The sequence below is a fragment of the Urtica dioica genome, chromosome 4 (genome assembly GCF_054948205.1).
Source record: "Urtica dioica subsp. dioica isolate 48M chromosome 4, U.dioica_male_clone48M_v1_H2, whole genome shotgun sequence".
In the NCBI taxonomy this organism is placed as follows: domain Eukaryota; kingdom Viridiplantae; phylum Streptophyta; class Magnoliopsida; order Rosales; family Urticaceae; genus Urtica; species Urtica dioica.
Window position 1 is genome coordinate 8,887,701 of NC_142759.1, and position 21,854 is coordinate 8,909,554.

General features: G+C 36.2%; 3 protein-coding genes across 3 annotated transcripts; 2 read left to right on the forward strand and 1 right to left on the reverse strand.

The window, feature by feature from the left end:
* Positions 1–1,743: 1,743 nt before the first annotated feature.
* LOC149400116 (uncharacterized) lies at positions 1,744–2,686 on the reverse strand. The gene has a single exon (XM_089613218.1). The coding sequence runs from the start codon at positions 2,462–2,464 to the stop codon at positions 1,886–1,888; it is 579 nt and encodes a 192-aa protein (XP_089469344.1). The 5' UTR covers positions 2,465–2,686; the 3' UTR covers positions 1,744–1,885.
* Positions 2,687–10,136: 7,450 nt separating this feature from the next.
* LOC149400117 (Plant invertase/pectin methylesterase inhibitor superfamily protein) lies at positions 10,137–11,244 on the forward strand. Its single transcript, XM_089613217.1, has one exon. The coding sequence runs from the start codon at positions 10,294–10,296 to the stop codon at positions 10,900–10,902; it is 609 nt and encodes a 202-aa protein (XP_089469343.1). The 5' UTR covers positions 10,137–10,293; the 3' UTR covers positions 10,903–11,244.
* Positions 11,245–12,967: 1,723 nt separating this feature from the next.
* LOC149400118 (ARM repeat superfamily protein) lies at positions 12,968–20,115 on the forward strand. The gene is made up of 18 exons (XM_089611397.1): positions 12,968–13,554; positions 13,794–14,313; positions 14,410–14,673; positions 14,805–14,896; positions 15,394–15,600; positions 15,683–16,093; positions 16,599–16,774; positions 16,959–17,052; positions 17,136–17,192; positions 17,474–17,629; positions 17,739–17,810; positions 17,917–18,030; positions 18,119–18,280; positions 18,386–18,511; positions 18,626–18,727; positions 18,822–18,889; positions 19,058–19,183; positions 19,281–20,115. Exons 1-18 carry the CDS (start codon positions 13,063–13,065, stop codon positions 19,867–19,869), a joined length of 3,828 nt encoding a protein of 1,275 aa, XP_089467523.1. The 5' UTR covers positions 12,968–13,062; the 3' UTR covers positions 19,870–20,115.
* Positions 20,116–21,854: the final 1,739 nt, after the last annotated feature.

Sequence of the window (21,854 nt, forward strand, 5' to 3'; positions counted from 1 at the left end):
GAAAAATTTCATTTGTATACCATATTAAACGTATCTTACTTATAACCGCGGATTCGAGCCAATGAAAAAAAAAAAATTTAAAGCGGATGGCTTCAACTTAATTTGTAGCCTTTCTACAGAAAAAAAAAAAAAAAAAAAAAAAAAAAAACGTATTCATTTCTCAAAAACAGTACGTGTGGTAAAATAAAGTGTATATGCAGATGCATGCATGTCTGGGCAACACGTCTAAGCTTGACTTCAACACAGTGAGTCAGACTCAGGCCACTTATGTAATGCACTTGTTGAGGACCAAGATATGTGTCTACTATTCTTTCAAAAGAAGCTAAACCCAAATTTGCCTTTTCTTCAGCATTTTTTCCATGAGTCTCTCTCTTTCTCTTCATATATAACAAATTGAATTCTTAATTCTTTTTTTTCATTAATTTATGGATATTTTAATCCAAAATAAAATAAAATGTATAGTTAAACAAGAGTTTTAGTTATTTGTTTATTTAGAAACACTGAAGTGCGAGAGACTTGTATTGTTAGGATTTTGATTCCCAAATCCGACCTAAATCAAAAAACGAAACACACAAAATTACGAAGAACAATAACGCACACAAATTTATAGTAATTCATTTTCAATGCGAAAGGTATATCCATTTTGCCGTTGCATATTCTCATTAATACCCATAATTGAGAAGAAAAAAAAATGTGTTCGCAACTCTTTTGCCCTTTACAAACACAATCGACTTTCAGACTATTTATAAGGGATCATTGAGGTTAACAGACAGGCTTGAAAATTTCAAAATACTCTCGACTAATAACTTTTACGATATAATTGACAACTTAAAGTCTTCAGGTCGATCCGCGAATCATCGTCGTAAGATCTTCGGTCGTCAAGCCGATCGATTAGGCTCCACACCTCAACATGTATCACTCTACAATTGAAAGTTGTTTTTGCAAAATTAAAAGCAAATTGTGATGGGAAAATGACACATACATACTTTGTGTTTAATTTAGTGAAATGTCGAATTTAACTTTTGGTTTTAAAAAATGTCGAGTTCATATCTTTTGTTTAATTAAAATGATGAAATTATACCCTGAAATAGATAACAGTGCCATGAATCTTCTTTTTCTTGAATTTTCATTGACGTTGACTATAATATTTATATGTAAACACCAATTATCTTTATTAATTTGCGTCATATATGTAATTTATTTAAAAATTAAAAAGTAAACAATAGTCTCTTAATCGTGAAGAACACGGAAAGAGGCAAATGAGTAAAAATCGACAGTTAATAATCATCAAAATCACAAATTCGAACAGAGAATCCATGATTCAGAGGTTCAATTCGAACACAGAATCAAGTCATCTCTGAAGAGATATTAATTTTATTATTTAATTTCAATTTAAGGTTATTTTTATTTCAAAATTGAGAATTTGAAAGTTAGGGTACTGATTTGGATTTGATTCGGTTTTTCTTATATAAGAGTTAATATCAATGAAAGAGAAATTTGTGACAGTGTTATCAATTTCAGGGTATAATTTTGTTATTTTAGTTAAACAAATGGTATGAACTCGATATTTTTGAAAATCAAAGGTTAAATTTGATATTTCATTAAAACATAAGGTATATATGTGTTATTTTTCCAATGTGATTTATGACATAACTGACAACTTGTCAAATTGTTTTGAGTCTTTATCATACACCGACATACACCGATTGAAAAAAGAGACAAATACTAAAAAAAAAAATTAAAAAAAAAATGTTAAAGCATACAATAAAATATATGTACAATTCTAGTGATTTGAGTAAAATCACCTAAAAAAAAACTAAATAATTAAATAAACACACCATACTACTTTCATGTTTAAAGCACGTTTGTGTTTCACGTTCTACAACTACCACAAAACGCTGCGTTTTGGCAAACGTATTTTTCTATTGCTAAAAGCATCGTCCCATAATCTGACCACACTTCCGTTAAGCTCCGTCAAGTCCTGGTAACGGTACCAGCCGGCGGTCACACTCTCTCCCCGTCTCGTCATCAGCGCTCTATCCCAGGCCGCGAACCACTCCGACTGCTCTTCCTCCGTCACCGTCAACTTTCCACCCCCGTCACACTCCCCCATCGCCGTCATCTCGTCGTCACCGTCACTGTCGTGGTCGTAGTGAAGCACGAATTTCCTCGAACCTCTCGTCGCCGCCATTTCCTCAACGAAATGAGTGGGGACCGAAGCCATCTCAGGCAGAGACGGAATCGGCGAGGGCTTCTCATCCTCCGGCGCCGGCGAGGAACGGTCGTCTATTGGAAGAGAAACTTCTGTCCGAAATTCCCCGGCGCCGGCGACTCTGATCCGCCAGAAGCTCACGGCTGCGGTGATGAAGGCGATCCAGGTCCATAGATTGTTGACGAGCGTGAAGAATCCGAAGCTCACGTAGTTGAAGGCGAGAGCTTCAACCGGAGATTCCAAGACGTTCATCTCTCTCTCTCTCTCTCTCAGTCTCTTTGGTTCTCAGAAAAAAGAAAATCCTTTTTTTCTATTTTATTTTTGCGTGGTGACACGAGAGAGTGGAGTTTGGTATGAATTTGTTCGGTGTTGAGTAGAAGAGGAATATAACGGGAGAGGAGAGAGATTGATTGGGACAATCTGAGCCGTTGGATCGGACAGCTTTGAGGTTTGTGGTCAGAAGAAAGAGTGGAGATGCTGGGAATATATAGTTAAGATGCGGATTACGAATGGTAGATTCGAAATATATACCGAATTTTTTACAAAATTATGTGAGGTCTCTATGCACTTGAATATGAAGAGCAAACTAGCATCAATAGTCCCCAAACTTTATATATTTACCCCATTTTATCCTTCAATTAATTTATTTTAACAATTTCATCATTTTACTATTTTTCTCCTAATTATTTCATCCTTCTTCTGTTGTCCTCTGCCAGTTTCCGTCAAAATAAATTAAGTGCTGTATTTGCTGAAAAAGTAAAGCAAAAAAAAAAAAAAAGCATAGAAGTAGAAAATGTTGTACGATATAGTTGTCCCCCATAGAAGAGATGAACAAAGCAAGTTTATAAAAAAACGGTAATCTAGCAACGTAACCAATTTCAAATATAGTTTTTAAAACATAGTCAATGTTTGTTAAATTTTATAATTTAACCATTTACATAAATAAACGATTAGAAAATATCATAAATGCCTTTATGTAAAATAAATAATAGAAACCAAATAAACGAAAATTAACTGAAATTAACTAAAAAAAACTTGATATCGCAACTAATTGGTCTACAAAAAAAGAAAGAAAATATTATGGAATAACTCAAGTTAACGTATATTAAAGTTGCATTATTTGGATGCGATCAAAACATTGGCTACATATTTATGTTCAGCCGATTTTAATAAATGTTAATGTACTACTTTGTTAAATGACGAATAAAATCACGTCATCATTTGTGGCTACATTAAAACTTAATTGAAACATTGGTTAGATTGCAACACCAACGTTTCAAATAGATTAGTCTATGTAAGTTTTCTATATAAAAAAAAAAAAAAAATCAATATCCCGCTCAGGGATAAGTTATGAATGTAACTTAGGGGAGACTAATATGCGAAAAAGAAGTTCAAAGGGAACTAATTTGTAAATTTTTAAAGTAAAAATGTAACAAAAATTAAAAATAATAATAAAGGGCAAAATATATTTAGCCCCTCATCAGTTGCACCTCCCTTCGTTCATGATCCCGACAATGTGAGATTTTCCTTCTTCTAAAATGTTAAAATGACATTGAAACTCAAAGAACAGTATAACTTCTTCTGATCTAACTCTAATAATTAGCCAGGCAATAACCCATTGAAGCTAAATGACAATGCTATGTAATGATAAAACATCAAAGATCAGAGTCTGATTTTTGCAACAAAATGTTGATTCAGATGTAAATAAAAGAAAGAAAAAAAAGTCTAAGCTATTGGGTTGCAGACAATAATATCAATATTTGCTAAACTATTGGGTCGTAAACTTTGGTTAATTTGTAAAGAAAGACGATCAAAATTGGCCCAAAAGTGCACTTCTGCCACTTCAACGAGAATCACTCGGAGTAATGCAACAAAATGAAATACAACTCATATATAACAATTTTAACATGTAATGCATCTATTGAGTCATGAACTTTGGTTAATTTGTACGGGATTGGACCCAAATATTAGTAAATTTCAAGATTATTTTCAAATCAACCAGAAATATAATTAAAATAAATGTATATATGTATGTCAATAAATTCAGAATTCGTTGACATAAATGTTGATAACTTATAGATTTGTTGACATGAATATCAGAAATATAAAAAAAAAAAAAAAAATATATATATATATATATATATATATATATAAAATTATGGGAAAATGAAATAAACACCTTGGAAGAGAGACATCAGAGTTAGAAAAAACAATAAAGAATAGTTATATATTGTGTAAATGGTAAAGAATGATGAAATAATCAAAATAAAAATAATTAAGGGATGAAATTGTTAAAAAAAAAGTTCAAGACAAAAAGGTTAAACGTTGTTAAAAAAAAGTTCAAGACAAAATGGTTAAACGTTTAGAGTTTGTGGACCATTTTTAAGTAATAAATGTGGTTGTTCACTAGCTTTTGAGTAGTTTAATCATCAACGAAAATTAGTTGGAGGAATTTGGAGTACTTTACACTCAATTATTGTGTTGATTTGTGTATTTGGCGTGTTTTTATATCAGAAGTTTCATAATCAAAGTATTGAAGGCTAAAGTTATTTGTGTTGAATCTCAGTCTTACACAGGAGTCCATTTAGTGTCGTTTTAGAATTGAGTGTTTTTGCTCATTTTAAAGCATTTCCAATACTATCAATAGAGTGTTTTTGCTAATTGTGATAGGAATATATGATGGATTAAGAAAATTAAGAGTGTGTTATCTTGAATTCTTCAAGAACCTTTTCGAACTTATCAGAATGTTTTCATGATGCCAAAGACCGATTTATCAAAAGGACTTTCAATGACATTTTTGGCATCTCCCTACCAAGATTCTTGCTTTCGTATAAGATATGGGTCGTGGTTTTCTCCCTCGCAAATCTAATTCTAGAAGATGATATTTGAGACTTTTTGAATCATAGGATATGTCCCAATTGTTGGCATGGTTCATATCATTTTGTATCATTGCGCATTTTCTAAAATCAAATTTATTTTACATACCTTCATCTTAGTTTTTTTTTTTTTATGAAATACCTTCATCTTAGTTTCAGACATGTATTTTGCATGACCTTTGTTGTTAGTTTGACTTGTATATAGTTTGTATACATTATCTCTTCGGAGACTCTTTAATTATGATATTTTTAAATAATTAATCAATTAAATTATTAAATCAAGGAGATAATGAATCTAAAAATACAAATAAATAAGACAACTTTTGTGGGTGTCGATATGGACATGACTCGAGTCGCACCCAAAGTTTCGATCATATGATTTTTGGACACGATTTTAAAATTTTAAAATTAGAAATTGTGCTTAAAAATGTTCTTTCTTATAGTGAATCTTAACATGTGTGCGCTTATTATAGTAAATCTTGACATGTATGATTTTTGTTTGTAACTTAACTTAATTTATTAGTAAATTAGAAAATAGCTAATTTAAATGTTTGACATTGTTAAATAGCCAACGTTTGGTAAATCTAAGGTAAATAGCCGTAAATAATGACGCGATCTAATATATCGAGGTGACTATTTATCTAAGATTTACGTTTGTAAATACATAAAAATGACTATTTGAGCGATGACATAAATAGCATGGTTACTCACTACAATTATACTATTTTAGGATTTCTTTGTCATATTGCTTAACCTTTTTCTTAACAAGAGCTATAAAAGAATGCCAGCACAAGAAACAAATACATATTATTAATTTCATTACAGGACAAAAGAATATCGAGTTGAGCATGAAGTTGTATACGGATCTAAAGATGGAGAGATGTGGAAATCTTAGAACGCAGGTCCAAAATTTTATATACACAAATCATCCTTATTCTCAATTAATCTAAAACAAAAATACCAAAGCATTAAAAGAAAGAGGTACCGTTTAAAATTACAGTAAATGGACCGAACTGTATAGCGGCAAGTTGGCCTTGATCACAAGTCACGAGCGTATTTCCTCTTTGAGGTAGCAAAAGTCAATTTCAAACAATGGTTCCCACAAACATTATTGTTGTCAATTATATATATCTCGATTTCTATGGCTGGCCGTGAATTGGAGTCCTCTCACTTCACTGGATATGTCACATGCTTTTGCTTCAGCAAAACCACGAATCTCCATTCCCATTGGCAGGCATGGCTGATAAGCATATTATTCATGCAACACACAAACAATAGTACAATTAATTTTTGTTTTTTTAAACAATTCTGAATAAAATAAATAAATGAAATACCAGCACCCAACCTGTTTTTGTGTGCTTCAATAATATTACGTGTATATAGCTCCAATGGGCCCATTGTTTGAATCGGAATGGTCCTGCCTTTTTTTCCCAGACATGTGTAGAAGATCGAATTAATGACACCAAAGAAAAAGGAAGGGAAATATATATATATATATATATATATATATATATATATATATATATATATATATATATAAGCCAATCAGTCTTGGGCTCTTAACACATATCCGGCTGTCTGCTAACTGCTTCGAGCATTATTTACTTCTCTCTGCCATTATTGAATCGATCTGGTGAGAGAGCATTAAATGTAAATTTTATTTATTGTTTTTTTTTTTTTTTTTTTTACTATTTTTCTTTACATTCACTATGAGATACAATGAGTTATGTTAAACATTTAAGTATAAATTACAAAGTAATTCTTTAAACCTTAATAACAAAAACATTTTGTCATTAAATTCACACCCTCACACACCAAAAGTACTGAAGATAGTGTCATCAAATTCCTCACCAAAAGAAAAAAAAAATTCGAAAATCAAATGCAAGTATTTGGAGATATAAATTTGTATGGTTTTAATTTTTTTTTTCTACAACTTTTTAAGCTTACATTTTCATCAGGGATTAGGAAGAACGTATTTTAAGGCCAACAAACTCATACTAAAAGTTAGAGGGAACATGTACCCCCTCTCAAAATTTAAGAATAATGAAATTAATTTATTGGGTTAAATAAAATAATACTTTTGTAGTAATAATATTTGATGTATGACATTGGAATGGGATTATAAAAAAAAAAAAAAAAAAAAGACATTGGAATGGGACGATTATTTTTACGGACTTTGTGGCCAAGGGTAGATTTTCGAATAACTCCCTCTACCTTGTCTTTTTCGCAGATGCCTCTACACCGTGTCCACGACAGTCTTTTAGTTTCAAGCCTTGTATCTTAGTCTTTCTTCCATTAAGGAAAACTATTACCCGTATTTGGAAAGAAAAAAAAAAAGGAAAAAGACAAGACTAGAACATGACAAACAAATCACATTAAATGCCTCGAGGGCAAAGAATCAAGCTCGATCTTATCACTAATGGATGAGACCTCGGTCTCATGCCCCGCAAGGATAGTCAAGTCATACAGCCTTAATCAAGGTAAGAAGGTCACGGCACGTTCTATCCTCGCGCTCTCCACGGCAAGCCATGTACCTTCACGATCTGTTGGCTCGACCAGCCTTGTCCTTGACACGAAGAGAGCCTCACGATGAACTCCCCACCTATCCATCATCGTGCCTTACATATGTTGCCTCATTAAGACGCTAGCGGCAAACCCTTGCACCATGATATTTTGCATCAAGCCTGTGTGCCACATTGAGCCTTACATCTCGCGTGCAACTTTTTACCCTTTGATCCATATCAGATCCTCGTGACACGACTAGCACTCAGGCCTCTTCCCTCGACATCTCAACCCGCAATGCGACCACGAATTTGGTGCCACCTATGGGCCCTACCCATCAACACATGCATAAACGCCTACTAGGCTCGCGAGCACGGGTATCACAACCATTAGCCTTGCATCGCAATCCATGCCTTCTTTTCCTAGCGTCGAAGTCATGTCGTCGACATCCGAGCACAGCTTCGATGCTATTCTTTTTTCGTGATAAAAAAGGGTCCCTATTTTTTATTTTTTTTTATAGAAAAGTCATCTATTTATAGAATTTGAAAAACATGAGGAGCATGCTCCCTTCTAATTACATTATAATTATCCCTTCTAATTACACTCTTCTCTTCGTATTCCATGCCTTGGGTGGATGTGTTTCTTGCAATGATTGGAGCCGGGCAAACTCTGGAAAAACTCGGCCCCGGTCCGGATCTTAATTAGGCTCAATTCGGGTCGAACCTTTTTTAAATAAAATAATTATTTATTTTTGTTTCAAATTTATGTTTTTATGTTCAAAAAAATACTTTTTAAACATAAATTTGATTTTATATTAACAAAATTAATGTTTTTTTTACTAATACATTTGTTGTTTTGATTAAAATTGGATTTTTATGAATTTTTTATTTTTTTTTCATGATTATAATTCAGGTTTTTTTAGGGCAAACTTAGGCCATTTTCAGGCCCGAGTCGAATCTGGCCCTCTGCCCCGAGGGTTAAGGACTTAGTCCTGGTTTGGGCCTAAGGTCATATTCATTAGGCTCGGTCCGGCCCTCCAATAAAAAGGTTTGGGTCGGATTCGGGCTTGGGCCTCCTTTGGGCTTGAAGAAGAAGGGTCGGGCCGACCGGTCTGACTTTTTTGACACCTTTATACATGACCCCTTACAATACCATTCTCAAATACATTTCAATACTTTAAAAAAAAAAAATACATTTCAATATATTCGATCAAAAAAATACATTTAAGTATATATAATTTACTTTTAATTTATTTATTATTAAAATATAAAATGGATATGGACACCAAATTCTCATATTAATTTGAGTCAAGATTGTCTTTATCGAAATCTTAGCCTCCAGTAGTACTTGCATCAGAGGTGTTCTTACAAATAGAAACAAGAATAAGCTATTCTTTTTCTTATATTGATAAATGCAAGCAATGAAAATTTTCATACTATTGTTTTTGTTCAAATTCTTTCAAACGGATCCTTCTTCTTCTTCTTTTTTTTTTTTTTTTTTTTTTTTTTTTTTTTTTTAAACGTTGCGTCGATGGATTCACTTTATATTTTAGTTGTAGGTCTTTCTAAAGGTGTCAACAGGTCGGACAGTGTCAGGCCGGCCCCGTCCTTTTCTTTCAAGCTCAAAAGAGGCTCGGATCCGGACCCAACCCAAACTCTTTTTTTGAAAGATCGAGCCAGGCCGGACGTAAAAATTAGGACCCTCAGGTTTAACCCAGGTCGGAGCGTTAAATCACGGGCAGCCCGACCCAATTGATAGAACTACATTTTTCGATCGCATCAATATCTTGTTATTAACAACAATCTCTTTTTCAGGTAAACAAGCTTTAAATTCGCGTACAACTGTCTTTATCATAGTAACTATTGTATTATGATGACGGTCCATGTGAGTTCAATTCAGCTGGCGAAATTCTTCATGGCTATGCTGGTACTAGAAAATCAATTACAGAAAAGAAAAATTTATAGTAACAGGGATAAAATGGTAGCGCATCACCTTTTGGGACTAATAGTAAATGCCATCTCATTAATGTCTTTATGTTATCTCATTGACCATAAGAGCCATGCCGCTAAATTAGATCCATATTTCTTAAGAAAATCTAACACCAATTCCAGTATAACATAATTAAATATTGATTGTTTAACTAAAATTCTAAATTCTTAATAATAATACAAATTTAAATAACTTTGTTCCATAACTAAGAAACCTTATTCTATAATTCAAAGTTCAAACCCCTAATAGCTAAATACATAACATAGATTGACATGCATGATATCAAACTTAACGATTTTTTAACATAAGCTGAGAATATTATATTTTTCAAAATTACTACTTTTCATGAAAAATAAATTTTTTGCATTATTAGTTAAAAAAAAAAAACCATCGAAGAAGACAAGAGATCAATAATAAAAAGCTCATACATTATTAAATTTATCAAATGCTCGATTTATTTTATGGTTCAATCAATGAAGACAAGTCTTAAATATAATGACAACATAAAAAGAAAAGCAGAGATACCGATATCTCTGTCTAATTGTAAGATTACGAGATTCCGAACATGTACGTGGGACCTAAAGAACTAATTAATAAAACCCTCTCTATAAAAATCAGCCCAAACCTATCACACTTCTTTGCGCTCTACTCTACACTACGCTTGTACAATTATAGCACACTCTCACTCTCACTCTTTTCCTTAAAAAAAAAACAATGTCTCCTCAAACACTCTCTCTCATCATCCTCCTCCCCCTCCTCTGCAGCAGCGCAGCCACCGCCCACCGCCACCGCTCGCCGCGCTCCGCCACGCCGGCGTCGGACCTCGTGCGAACGTCGTGCGTGCACGCCAACTACCCGGATCTGTGCGTGCGGACGCTGGCGCCGTACTCGGCGCCGGCGCGGACGGCGCGGGACGTGGCGGTGGCGGCGGTGAATGTGAGCCTGGCGGCGGCGGGGCGGGCGTCGCGGTTCCTGTCGGCGGCGGCGGCGGCGGCGGCGGGGTCCGGCGGCGGCGGGAGGAGGCAGAGGACGGCTTTGGGGGACTGCGTGGAGCAGATGTCGGACACGGTGGAGGAGCTGGGGAAGGCGCTGGCGGAGATCCGGCAGCTGAGGGGCGAGACGTTCCGGTGGCAGATGAGCAACGCCGAGACGTGGGTCAGCGCCGCCCTCACCAACGAGGACACCTGCCTCGACGGCTTCCAAGGCGTCTCCGGCCACTTCAAGTCCGACGTCCACCGCAGGATCACCAACGTCGCCAGGGTCACCAGCAACGCGCTCTACATGGTCAATCGCCTCGACGACTCTCGCGGCAGACAACCTTGAACTCAAATATATATATTTACTACAAAAAAGAAAGCATCTTTATCTATATATCAGTGAGTACTATCTCTATGAAAAAGTACCTAATTACATATGATATATACATACATATGTATGTCGTTAATTTCCAGTTATTAAATATATATATACTATATAGTATAGTAGCAAGTTGGAGTGCTGGAAAGTGATGTGCTTGAGGGGGTGTATCTTTAGATCTATACCAATTGTGAAGACTTATTTGTCTTTTATAGCTTAAATATATTTTATTCCAATTTTGGGTTATTAGGAAAATTGAAAGTGTAATTGTTTCTCATTTTTTACAAAATTAAGAAACTATATTTAGTGTTTTTATGTTGAAAAAAAATGTATGTGATGGAAAGTCTTATAGCATCATTCGATTTCTTGGAAAAAATGACACTCCGATACTATAAGGCAACAAAAGTTTCAGAGCATCAAGGCTTAATCCAAAATTGAACCCTTAGTCTTTCAAGTTTGGACCCTGGCACGAAGTCGGGCCCCCTTCGCCCAAGACCAGGGCACCCCGAGGGTCTGACCACCCGCGTTGGGGTTGGTCCAATTTCCGACCTTCATGCTGAGCATGGACCATGTATTTGGGCTCGCATGGTGGGGCCAAGGTTTGGACACGTTTTTTGGGTATGCCATTTTTTGGATCAGCTCCATTTTACGTGGCCTACGTACTCCTCACTTATGCTCGCTTGACGTACACGTGTCTACAAACAATGACTGGAGATGGAGATCGATATCGGCGTAGAGGCAGACAAGAGTTTTATGGAGACGTTTGTTCTGTTTTGTTCATAAACAACTTCAGTTTTTGTATTGAGAGAAAAGAAAAACAAAGTGAAAAAGAGAGAGAGGAATATTCTCAGTTGTATCGATTCTCTGTGTGTCTTTGTTGTAATTGAAGATTGGTAATTGATCTTTGAAGGTCTCTCGGAGAAATTGTAACGAAGAAGAAGAAGAAGAAGAAGAGTTTTCATTCGTGCAAATCGAACTTCCCTCTGAGGAGTTCGTGGGGATTAGGCTCATAAACGTCGAATCTCGTAAACAAATCCTGATGTCTTCTTATTTCATGTTTTATTACCGCATTGATTGTGTTGCGTGTTGATTCTAATGGTTAGATATTCTACACCATTGCTTGACCTCGTGTTTGGGAATTACATCCTCATGATGTCTATGTGTCATGTTTCAGGAATTTGTTTTTCTTTGTATGAAAAATGAGGCTATAACAAATAGCAATATCATGTATCTCTCCAAGGATTTGCTTACTCTAGTGACGAATAACTCATACAACTCATTATTATCTCTGAGTCGCTGACTTTAAAGGCAAGTGGAATGCGACTTTAGGAAAGTTCCATCAACTATTATCATGAGCCTACAATGCACCCAACCATTGATGAAAGCATACAATCACATGAAGATGTAATGTAATTTGAGGGAAAAGGTCTTCCAACTTACTACTAAACGTTTTAGGTTATGTCATGAGAATAACCACATTAGATAGAGTTATTTTGTAGTACTAAAGATACGCACACTATACAAAGAGTACTTTAACTTATCCGACTTGCTGTTTTTCAAATCGAAATACGCTGACAATAAATGTATAATGTTTGGATGATGACGATGATATTATACTTAAAATTTGCTGAATAAATTTAAATTATTTTTTTTGTAAATATTATCGTCGGCGACTCTATAAAGGAATTATCTTTTAAGGGAAATACGAAAGCTTGACTAATAAAAAATGTAAATAAGACTCTAATATAAAACGCAAATAAAGAACAAGATATCCTCAGCCTAAGAATGACAAGCTTGAGATTATAACCTATAATCTGGTAATTTGATATTCTCTCTTTTTTTTTTATCACCCAAACTAAATCCAATCCAAGTGCTTTTTTTTTTTGCCCAAATCGTAGTTTCTTTTTTAATTCATATATAATAAACTTTTATTCTGGCCCAAAAAGTTAAACTTGTCGATCAGAGGAAACTAGACGTGAGTCACGTGACAGTATAGAACGAGCGCAAGACGAAAAATATTGATTTGAGAGAATTTAATTAATAAAAAAAGAAAAGAAAAACACAGCCCCTTCTCGTCCTAAACCCTAGACAAGCGAGCTAGGGTTTCTCTGCAACTCTAAGAACGCCATGGAAGGTATCGAACTAGACGGCGGCGCCGTCGCCGTTGGAGACTTCGGCGACTCGATCCTCGCTCGCTTCGGCGATTCGGCACGCGAGGAGGACCAGTGCCTTTGCACTGTCGTCGGCGCTATGTCGCAGGAGCTGAAGGATCAGGGCGTGGGGGCCAGCCCCGTCGCCTTCTTAGGCGCAACCTGGTCGTCGCTCGAGCGTGTTCTATCGGAGCCGGAGCCGCCGAGCCACGCGGTGGAGGCGCTCGTCACGCTTCTCTCCCTCCTCCTCCCGAGAGTCTCCGCCGCCGTGCTCAGGAAGAAAGCTGACTCGGCGTCGGCGCTCGTCGTCCGCGTCCTCCAGTCGCCGGCGTCTACAGCTGTCGGCGCAGCTGTTTCCGGAGTGAAGTGTGCTTCGTACCTCATGACCGTCCGAGACGCGAGGAGCTGGTCGGAGGTCTGCCAGCTGTACGGAATTTTGTTAGGTTTCGTCACCGATTCTCGTCCTAAGGTAACTTGAAATGTATTGGGACCGAATGACGCTTTCCTGCATATACTGATTGTATCGTTACGGAATTGTTCGATAATTTAAAGTCCCTTACACAACTGTGATTTTGTTTTCTAATAATTTGAATGTATTTTTCGCACCTTACTTACATGCCAATTGATCTTGTTATATTCATCTGGTCCAATTGCGAAGTTTAATGTAGTTCTCCAACCTGGAATTATTCTAATGAATTGTAAACACAGGTGAGAAGGCAAGCACATTTGTCTCTGCGTAACGTGATGCAAAAGTTTCAGAAGACATCTTTAGTGTCACTTGCGAGTGAAGGGCTGACTAATTTATTCAAAAGGTTTCTTTTGCTTGCCGGGGGTTCGAAGGGAAACAGCGATGAAGGTCCCAAAGGGGCTCAGGAAGTCCTGCACATTTTGGATGCTTTGAAAGAGTGTCTTCCTCTGATGTCTCAGAACCATACAACCATTGTTCTAAAACACTACATAACACTCATCGACTTGCATCAACCCATTGTGACAAGGCGTGTCACGGATAGTTTGCTTTTGCTCTGTATTAAACCTGGTGATGATGTTTCTGCTGAAGCGTTGCTGGATATTCTGTGCTCGCTGGCTGTTTCTGCCTCCACCGTTGAGACGTCTGTGGATGCCTTGACATTCACTGCCCGCTTGCTTGATGCTGGAATGCTCAAAGTTTATCACCTCAATAGACAACTCTGCGTGGTCAAACTACCTGTAGTGTTCAATGCCCTAAGAGGTCTGTTATGTTCCCCTTCTTTTGGTTCTTCCCCTTTAACTATATAGCTCTTAGTTGCAATGCATAAATCTGTTTATGAGCTATGTTTTTTGGCAGATATATTGGCATCCGACCACGAAGAGGCTATGCATTCCGCTGTAAGCACATTCAAGAGCTTGATTCACTCTTGTATTGATGATACCATGATAAAACAAGGAGTTGATGAAATAAAAAAAAATAACTTAAGTACCGAGGGCAGGAAGTCTGGGCCGACGATGATTGAAAAAATTTGCGCGACTATAGAGAGCTTATTGGGTTACAACTACACTGCTGTTTTGGACCTATCATTTCAAGTCGTTTCTTCAATGTTTGATAAACTAGGTATAATTTGCTTCACTTGATACTTCTGTTGTTTGTGGGCTTGCAATTCATTTTTAGTATACCATTTAGTGAATTAAGATATCGTTGATAATTATCTATGCTCTTACTAAGAGAAATGCACTTTCATGCAGGGGTCAATTCTTCTTATCTGATGAGAGCAACCTTGAAGAGCTTGGCAGATATGCAGACGCTGCCAGATGAAGATTTTCCTTTCAGGAAACAGGTATATTTATTGTTTTAATAATTATGGTTTGAATAAGCTATGCGACAAAGCTGAATTTTCCTTGTTATATATTTATGTTTCGGTAAAACATCTTTATCTGATATTTTCCCACTGGGTATTTTTCGCTTTGTTAGGCTATCTAATACTTATTGAAACCAACAATGTAGAGTATTTTTATGCAAATGCTCACATGTAAATAAAAATAGAAGAGGGAGAGTGATGTAGTTGGTATAGCTCTTACGTTTAACTCGATATTTTGAAATGCTTGGACATTTTTCTATCATTCTTAATTGGACATTGATTATTGCGGAGTATAATTCCTTGAAAGAACTTGTGTGAATATTATATAAAGCTGCACCTACTATTATCTCAGTTAATTTTATACGTATTTTTGTTTTATGCTAAACTCTTTCTTGGCATGAGTTCTATGTAATATCTACATTAGTTTGTAGTATTCTATGTAATTCTGGTAGCATAACATCTTCACAACAATGCAGCTGCATGAGTGCCTTGGATATGCTCTTGTTGCTATGGGACCTCAAACTTTCATGGGTCTTCTGCCTTTAAATTTGGACGCTGAAGACCTATCAGAGGTGAACACGTGGCTCTTTCCAATTCTGAAGCAGTATACCATTGGTGCCCATATGAGCTTTTTTGTAGAAATTTTGGATATGATACGACAGATGAAGAATAGATCTAAAAAGGTGTGAACTCTTTGATGTACTTATAAAACTAAAACGCTTGTTTCTCGTTTATAATTGGAGGGAGTGTTTTCATTTTGAGCAGCTTGAGCTACAAGGACGGGTTCATTCTTCTAGGGGTGTGGATGGGCTAGTGTACTCGTTGTGGTCGTTGTTGACTTCGTTTTGCAACTTCCCTTTAGATGTTGCTGAAAGTTTGAAGGATCTTGAGAAAGATTTGTGTAGTGGCCTTAATGAAGAGGATTTCCGTGGAATAATATGCTCCAGTTTGCAGATTCTTGTTCAGCAGAATAAAAAAATTCTGGAAAAAAAGAATGATATATCTGATTTGGATAATACTGAAATAAGTGTATCGCGAGAACGAGTTATGGCTTATTATACCCCACAGGTTGCGAAAGAAAACTTGAGTGCATTGAGTAAGTCTGCTCGTGTGCTCTTGCCTGCTTTGTCAAAGCTTTTTCTGTCATCTATTAAAGACGATGGAGGCTCCGTGCAGGTATCCAGCTAATTCCTGTTTTGTATTCTTAGCTTGTTGCTTAATCTCCCTTTTTTATCCTTTTCTTGTTAGCAAAATGTGCAGTTGATTTCTCACTATATTTTATTTTATTACAGACCACTATCCTATATTGCTTTTACAATACCGGTTAAATTGATACGATGTTTGATATAAAATAATCGTGTTTGCGTATTAAATCTCCACTCTAAGCCTATTTTTTGTATATGTATTTAGTCTTTTCATGTGGCTGGTGAAATGTGTAATCAAACCTGTATATCTTAGTGGTGTTTCCTCTGTGCATATCTTTTCCCCGACCAACAAAAAATGCTTGATGAATCTTGATTTGTAGAATGGGCTGTGACCGGATGTACTATTAATCAAGAAAATATTTGGTTGGCACTTTACACTTGTTTGGAAAATAAACTTGAGGTTAAGGCCTGATTGTTTGTAATAGTTTTATCATTATATTATTACACTTTAGCTAATTCTGCAAATTTATTCACAGTCCGCAATAGGTGAGCTTGCTTCAATATCGGAGAAAAAAGTTGTATCGAGGTTATTTATGAACACCATGAGCAAGCTTCTAATGGTGACTAAAGAGGCTGGGGAAGCAAGAAATTCAAAAAAATCTGCTATGTCAATCGATGAACCATCAAGCGAAAGTTCACCTTCAGTTATGAGGTTTCTATTATTTTTATATGTTATTTAATTTGTCATCTGGGAAAATATTTCATTTTCAACTTGGTAGATATTGACTCTGTTTTTGTTTGAAATATAGTTATAATAAATTTCTTAGACATGCATTAAGCAATAATTAAATATTTTACCTTGGGCAAGTGATCTGATATATGCATCTTAATCTCAGGGCACACCTACTTGATTTAGCTATTTCATTTTTGCCTGGCTTGAGTTCCGAAGAGATTAAGGTTCTGTATACAGCAATAAAGCCTGCATTACAGGTTCGAAGTATTCTAGATCGTCTTGTTCTTCAGTTTGTTGTTTTTGTATGAGAAGCACCACTAACTTAATTTTTTTCTTTCAGGATGATGAAGGTTCAATACAAAAAAAGGCTTACAAAGTGCTATCACTTATTCTTAAGGTATTAATAAGCTTTTTGGTTGCATACTGTTACTCTTATTTGCATTGATGCTTCATTGAGTACATTCATACCGTGGTAGATTATTTTTCCGTGTTCATTGATCACGTGTATTCATTCGAAAGTAGAGGTTTCATGCATTGTATGTGAAGAGACTAAGCCACGGTCTTTGTTTTTATCTTGAAAGATGGTTAAATTTGTTAGCATATCGATACTTCATTGTTGTCAACTCATGTGCTTCTAACCCATTGACATTGTTGCACCAATTAATTCTTCCTTTTCAGTATGGTGATCTGTTTTTCTCAACCCAGCCTGAGATATTACATAATCAGCTTTCGGAGTTGCTTGAACTAATGATAGAAGTACTGCCGTCATGCCAATTTTCTGCAAAACGACATAGACTTGATTGTCTGCACTTTCTCATAGTTTCTGTTTTGAAGGTAATTAATACCTGGTATTTAATGATATTAATTCAAGATTTACGGAACCAGCTGGTGATTGTAAATTTTGGCAGTCAACTTCATAACTCTGGACATGTTCTCTTTATAGGCCAATATTGATATCAAGCAGGACAACATTACAAGTTCCTTCTTGACAGAAATAATACTTGCACTTAAGGAGGTATTCCTACCATCATGTATTGAGTTATTTTTATGATGCTGATTACTTCTGCTTGTTTTTATACCACTGCGACGTTGTTACGAAAATTACACAATACCTTGTGCAGACAAACAGAAAAACAAGAAACAGAGCTTATGATATTCTTGTTGAAATTGGTCATGCTTATGGAGACGAAGAGAAAGGAGGGAAAACAGAGAATTTGCGTCATTATTTTACCATGGTAATGTTATCAAATCTAGTTACGAAATCGTATTTGTGAAAATGATGCCATGCTGGTCATATAACTTGTAGAAATTCGATGGTTACAGGTGGCAGGAGGTCTGGCTGGTGAAACTCCTCACATGATAAGTGCTGCAGTGAAAGGCGTGGCTCGTTTGGCTTATGAGTTCTCTGATCTTCTTTCATCTGCCTGGAATTTGCTTCCATCCTCATTTCTACTCCTACGCCGAAATAACAAAGAAATAATAAAAGTGTGTCCTGTCTTCTTCTTGGATCTATATCTCAAATCATTAGTTAGCTCTGTTTTTTTTTTTTTTCTCTTTGTACATGAATATTTTTCTTCATTCGTACTGCAGGCTAATTTAGGTTTACTGAAGGTGCTAGTAGCCAAATCAAAGGCCGAGGGACTTCAGTTACACCTGGGAAGCATGGTTGAAGGCCTGCTGATGTGGCAAGACACCAAATCACTATTTAAATCTAAGGTTAATATATTAAGCAGTAATTTTTTGCAATGACAGATATGGTGCTTGAATGTACTAGTATTTACATTTGTCTTCCGGGAAATTTATAATTTTTTTGAACTTGAACATTTGCAGATTAGGGTTTTACTCGAAATGCTTATAAAGAAATGTGGTCTTGATGCTGTTAGGGCGGTGATGCCTGAAACTCACATGAAACTCCTTAACAACATAAAAAAGGTTTGTTTCAATACCCTAATGCTTGACATGATTCATACGACATTATTCCTTAGGATTTTGTCAAGAGATATATGTTGTTATCGGCGAAATGCAGGTGAATGAAAGGAAGGAGAGAAAACTCGATGAAGCTAAATCTCAAGTCTCAAGAGCAACCACATCAAGGTATTTCATGTCATTTTGCATACCAACTTTTCTCCAGAGCTATGGCAAATAATCCTCTGGCTGGATTCCTTGTTCGTGGTTTCTGCTATCTTGAGTTTGCGTATATAATAAGCTAAGAAAGATCCAATTCTTGAAGCATGTAATTCACTCATCTTGATCTCTTTTCAGGTTAAGTCGTTGGAACCATTCAAAAATATTTTCGCAGTCTGGGGATGAAGAAACAGAGAACAGTGACGAAGATTACATGGATGCCCGGACTGCGTCACGTCTCAAGTCAAAGGCTTCGACATTGCGGTGAGTGTCGATTCTATTATTTACTGCCGTTTCATCGTTTCTGCTCTCTTGAACCCTTGCGGACCTAATAATACTATACCCGATACCAATTCATCAGACCCAAGACAAGAAAGGGTAAGAACACGCCTGGACACTTCTTCAACCAAGTAGATGAAGACGAGCCACTTGACCTGCTAGATCGACAAAAAACAAGGTCGGCTCTAAAATCAGGGAACCTAAAACGCAAACAAGCATCGGAGGAGGAGCCCGAGTTTGACGCCGAAGGGCGCTTGATAATCACCGAAGACGGAGAATTAAAGGTGCAGAGAGACATGTCAGACGATTCTGATGATGACACAAGAAGCAAAACAGCGAGTCAAGTCTCCAAGAGCTCGAAGAAGAGTCAGAAGCGCCAGAAAACGGAAAAGGCTGGGTGGGCCTACACCGGAGGCGAATACGTTAATAAGAAGGCGAGTGGAGACATGACGAGGAAAGACAAGCTCGAGCCGTATGCGTTTTGGCCACTCGATCGGAAGATGATGAGCCGTAGATCAGAGCACCGCGAGACTGCAAAGAAAGGCATGGCCAGTGTTGTGAGGATGACTCGGAAGCTTGAAGGTAAGAGTGCCTCCACTTTGCTTTCATCTGGGGGCTTGAAGATTAAAAAGAAGGGCCATAAGAAAGTTGGCAAGAAGAAAGTCCGATAGAAATTCGTTTCTTGTTTTTATTTATATAAATTACCGGTACCACATAGCTAGGGTACTTCCAGTTTTGACGGTGGTGCATTATACTGGTTCACCGTCTGGAAATTTTGTTCTCATTTTTTATCTATTGAATTACATATTAGTTAGGATACTTCCTGTTTTGACGGTGGTGCATCGTGGCGGTGCTTTTGTAATTCGGGTTTTTATTTATAAATTTATTTTGGGATATGTAATTATTGAGTTATGGTCGTGTGTGTGTGTACATGCTGCCAAATACTCGCTGTGTTTTTAAATGTCGTCCCTTTGGATGGATTGAAATGCATTTCGCAAACTCGTGATCACATATCCGATTTACGGATAAATAAATCCTTGTATGGCATGTACATGTTGACGGGTAAATACAAAAAATATGGCTAATCGCTGGAGATTTTTTTTTTTTTTTCTCGGGAATGTCACATCTCTGTTTTACGTTTAAATCAATCCGTGCAGTGCTGGCTCACCCACGAGTGCTGCTCGCCCTTCGTGAGCCATGAATCCGCTTCCTCGCCCATCCCCATGTCATGGTATATAATATATCTCACTTGCTCAAGAAAAAAAGTAGTCGGGTTTTCACCTCTCGACCCAACTGAAGAAAGCATTTCACTCGCGTTGTAATTCTGAGGATTCTCTAGTGGTCGAGTCTTAACCTCTACGCCGCGATCTTATTGAAGCCATTGAAAAAGTGACACCGACGAACTCAAAACAATGCACGTGAGAAGTTTACACTCTTGCAAATAAGATTATATTCCTTATCATATAATTGTTTGAGGTTCGGTGAATTCGAAATTACGACCTCATTTTAGAGGTGGTGTGGAATTTCTTTTAGACCAAAGAAGGAACCACTACCGAGTACTAGTTTTAAAGATGAATTTTTGTATAAAGCAGTTTGAGAAACATCATTATTAATCTCTATTGTGTAGAATAATTTGTCTTATAAACTCCCACCAAAAAGATAGGCTTTTAACCCTAGAAAGAGTCGCAGTAAAAAACTGTTTGCAAACCATTAAAATCGTCTATCAGCTTTTTCTTTCTTGAAGTCTATTTTACCCCTGATTGTTTTATGGAAACAATTCCCCGGCGAGCAGCCATATGGACGTAATATTTTATGTTACTTGATTATCCTGATTTTATTTTTATTTTTTATTTTGTACTTCTATTGAATTAATTACATTTAGTTCATCAACTATAACTACATCTTAGTTTGGTTTGACATAACTAGCTTCTACATATAAATTTAAGGGGAATTTTCCTAGATACTGATGTACCTATAATTTTCGTACTAATGTCAAGAATATCAATTTCTAAAAACTTCAACCTATTCTGGTTATTAAAATTAAAGTCGTAAGCAATTCTTATTCTAAATGAAATTGTGTGCAAAAATAAATTAACCGTAAATATCAACGAAAATTAGCCTAAATGTTGTATACGTTAAACTGTAGACAATATGGGATTAAAACATTTTGGTGGATGTTTGAGGAATTAATTTTGAAAAAATGAGTATGTTATGGCATTTTTTCTGTAAGGTGGATGTGATACAAAATAGTCCGTGTTTTCTTTATTTGTTTTGCTTAATTTGCATAATCTCTGTTCTATATTAGTGCTTAAATCAGTTGGATAAGCATTTTTTATTTGGGTTATTGCAATTGTTTCATGTAGTGAGTAGACGTAGTTTTTTTTTTTTTAGAAGTGACACTATTGGTTAAGATTACATATATTTTAACAATGCAATCGCAAATAACACTATTGATCAAGATTACATGATTTATGATAAATCTTAAACAGCATGTATTTTCTGTAGCCCATTGAGATTGAACTCGTGAGATACGTGTGAAATTACCAATAAAGCAAACTAGTTGCCCGTGCGTGTTTGTTAAACGATTATACATGGATTGTTGTTTTTTATTTTTTCCTTACAAAGTATATGCTTCACTAGAACAACTTATACAATT

Coding starts and splice junctions, on each gene's coding strand:
- LOC149400116 (XM_089613218.1), bottom strand. CDS start 2,464: ATGAACGTCTTGGAATCTCCGGTTGAAGCTCTCGCCTTCAACTACGTG.
- LOC149400117 (XM_089613217.1), top strand. CDS start 10,294: ATGTCTCCTCAAACACTCTCTCTCATCATCCTCCTCCCCCTCCTCTGC.
- LOC149400118 (XM_089611397.1), top strand. CDS start 13,063: ATGGAAGGTATCGAACTAGACGGCGGCGCCGTCGCCGTTGGAGACTTC. Junction 14,674..14,804: donor TTCAATGTTTGATAAACTAG/GTATAATTTGCT, acceptor ACTTTCATGCAG/GGGTCAATTCTTCTTATCTG. Junction 18,728..18,821: donor TCCTTAACAACATAAAAAAG/GTTTGTTTCAAT, acceptor GGCGAAATGCAG/GTGAATGAAAGGAAGGAGAG.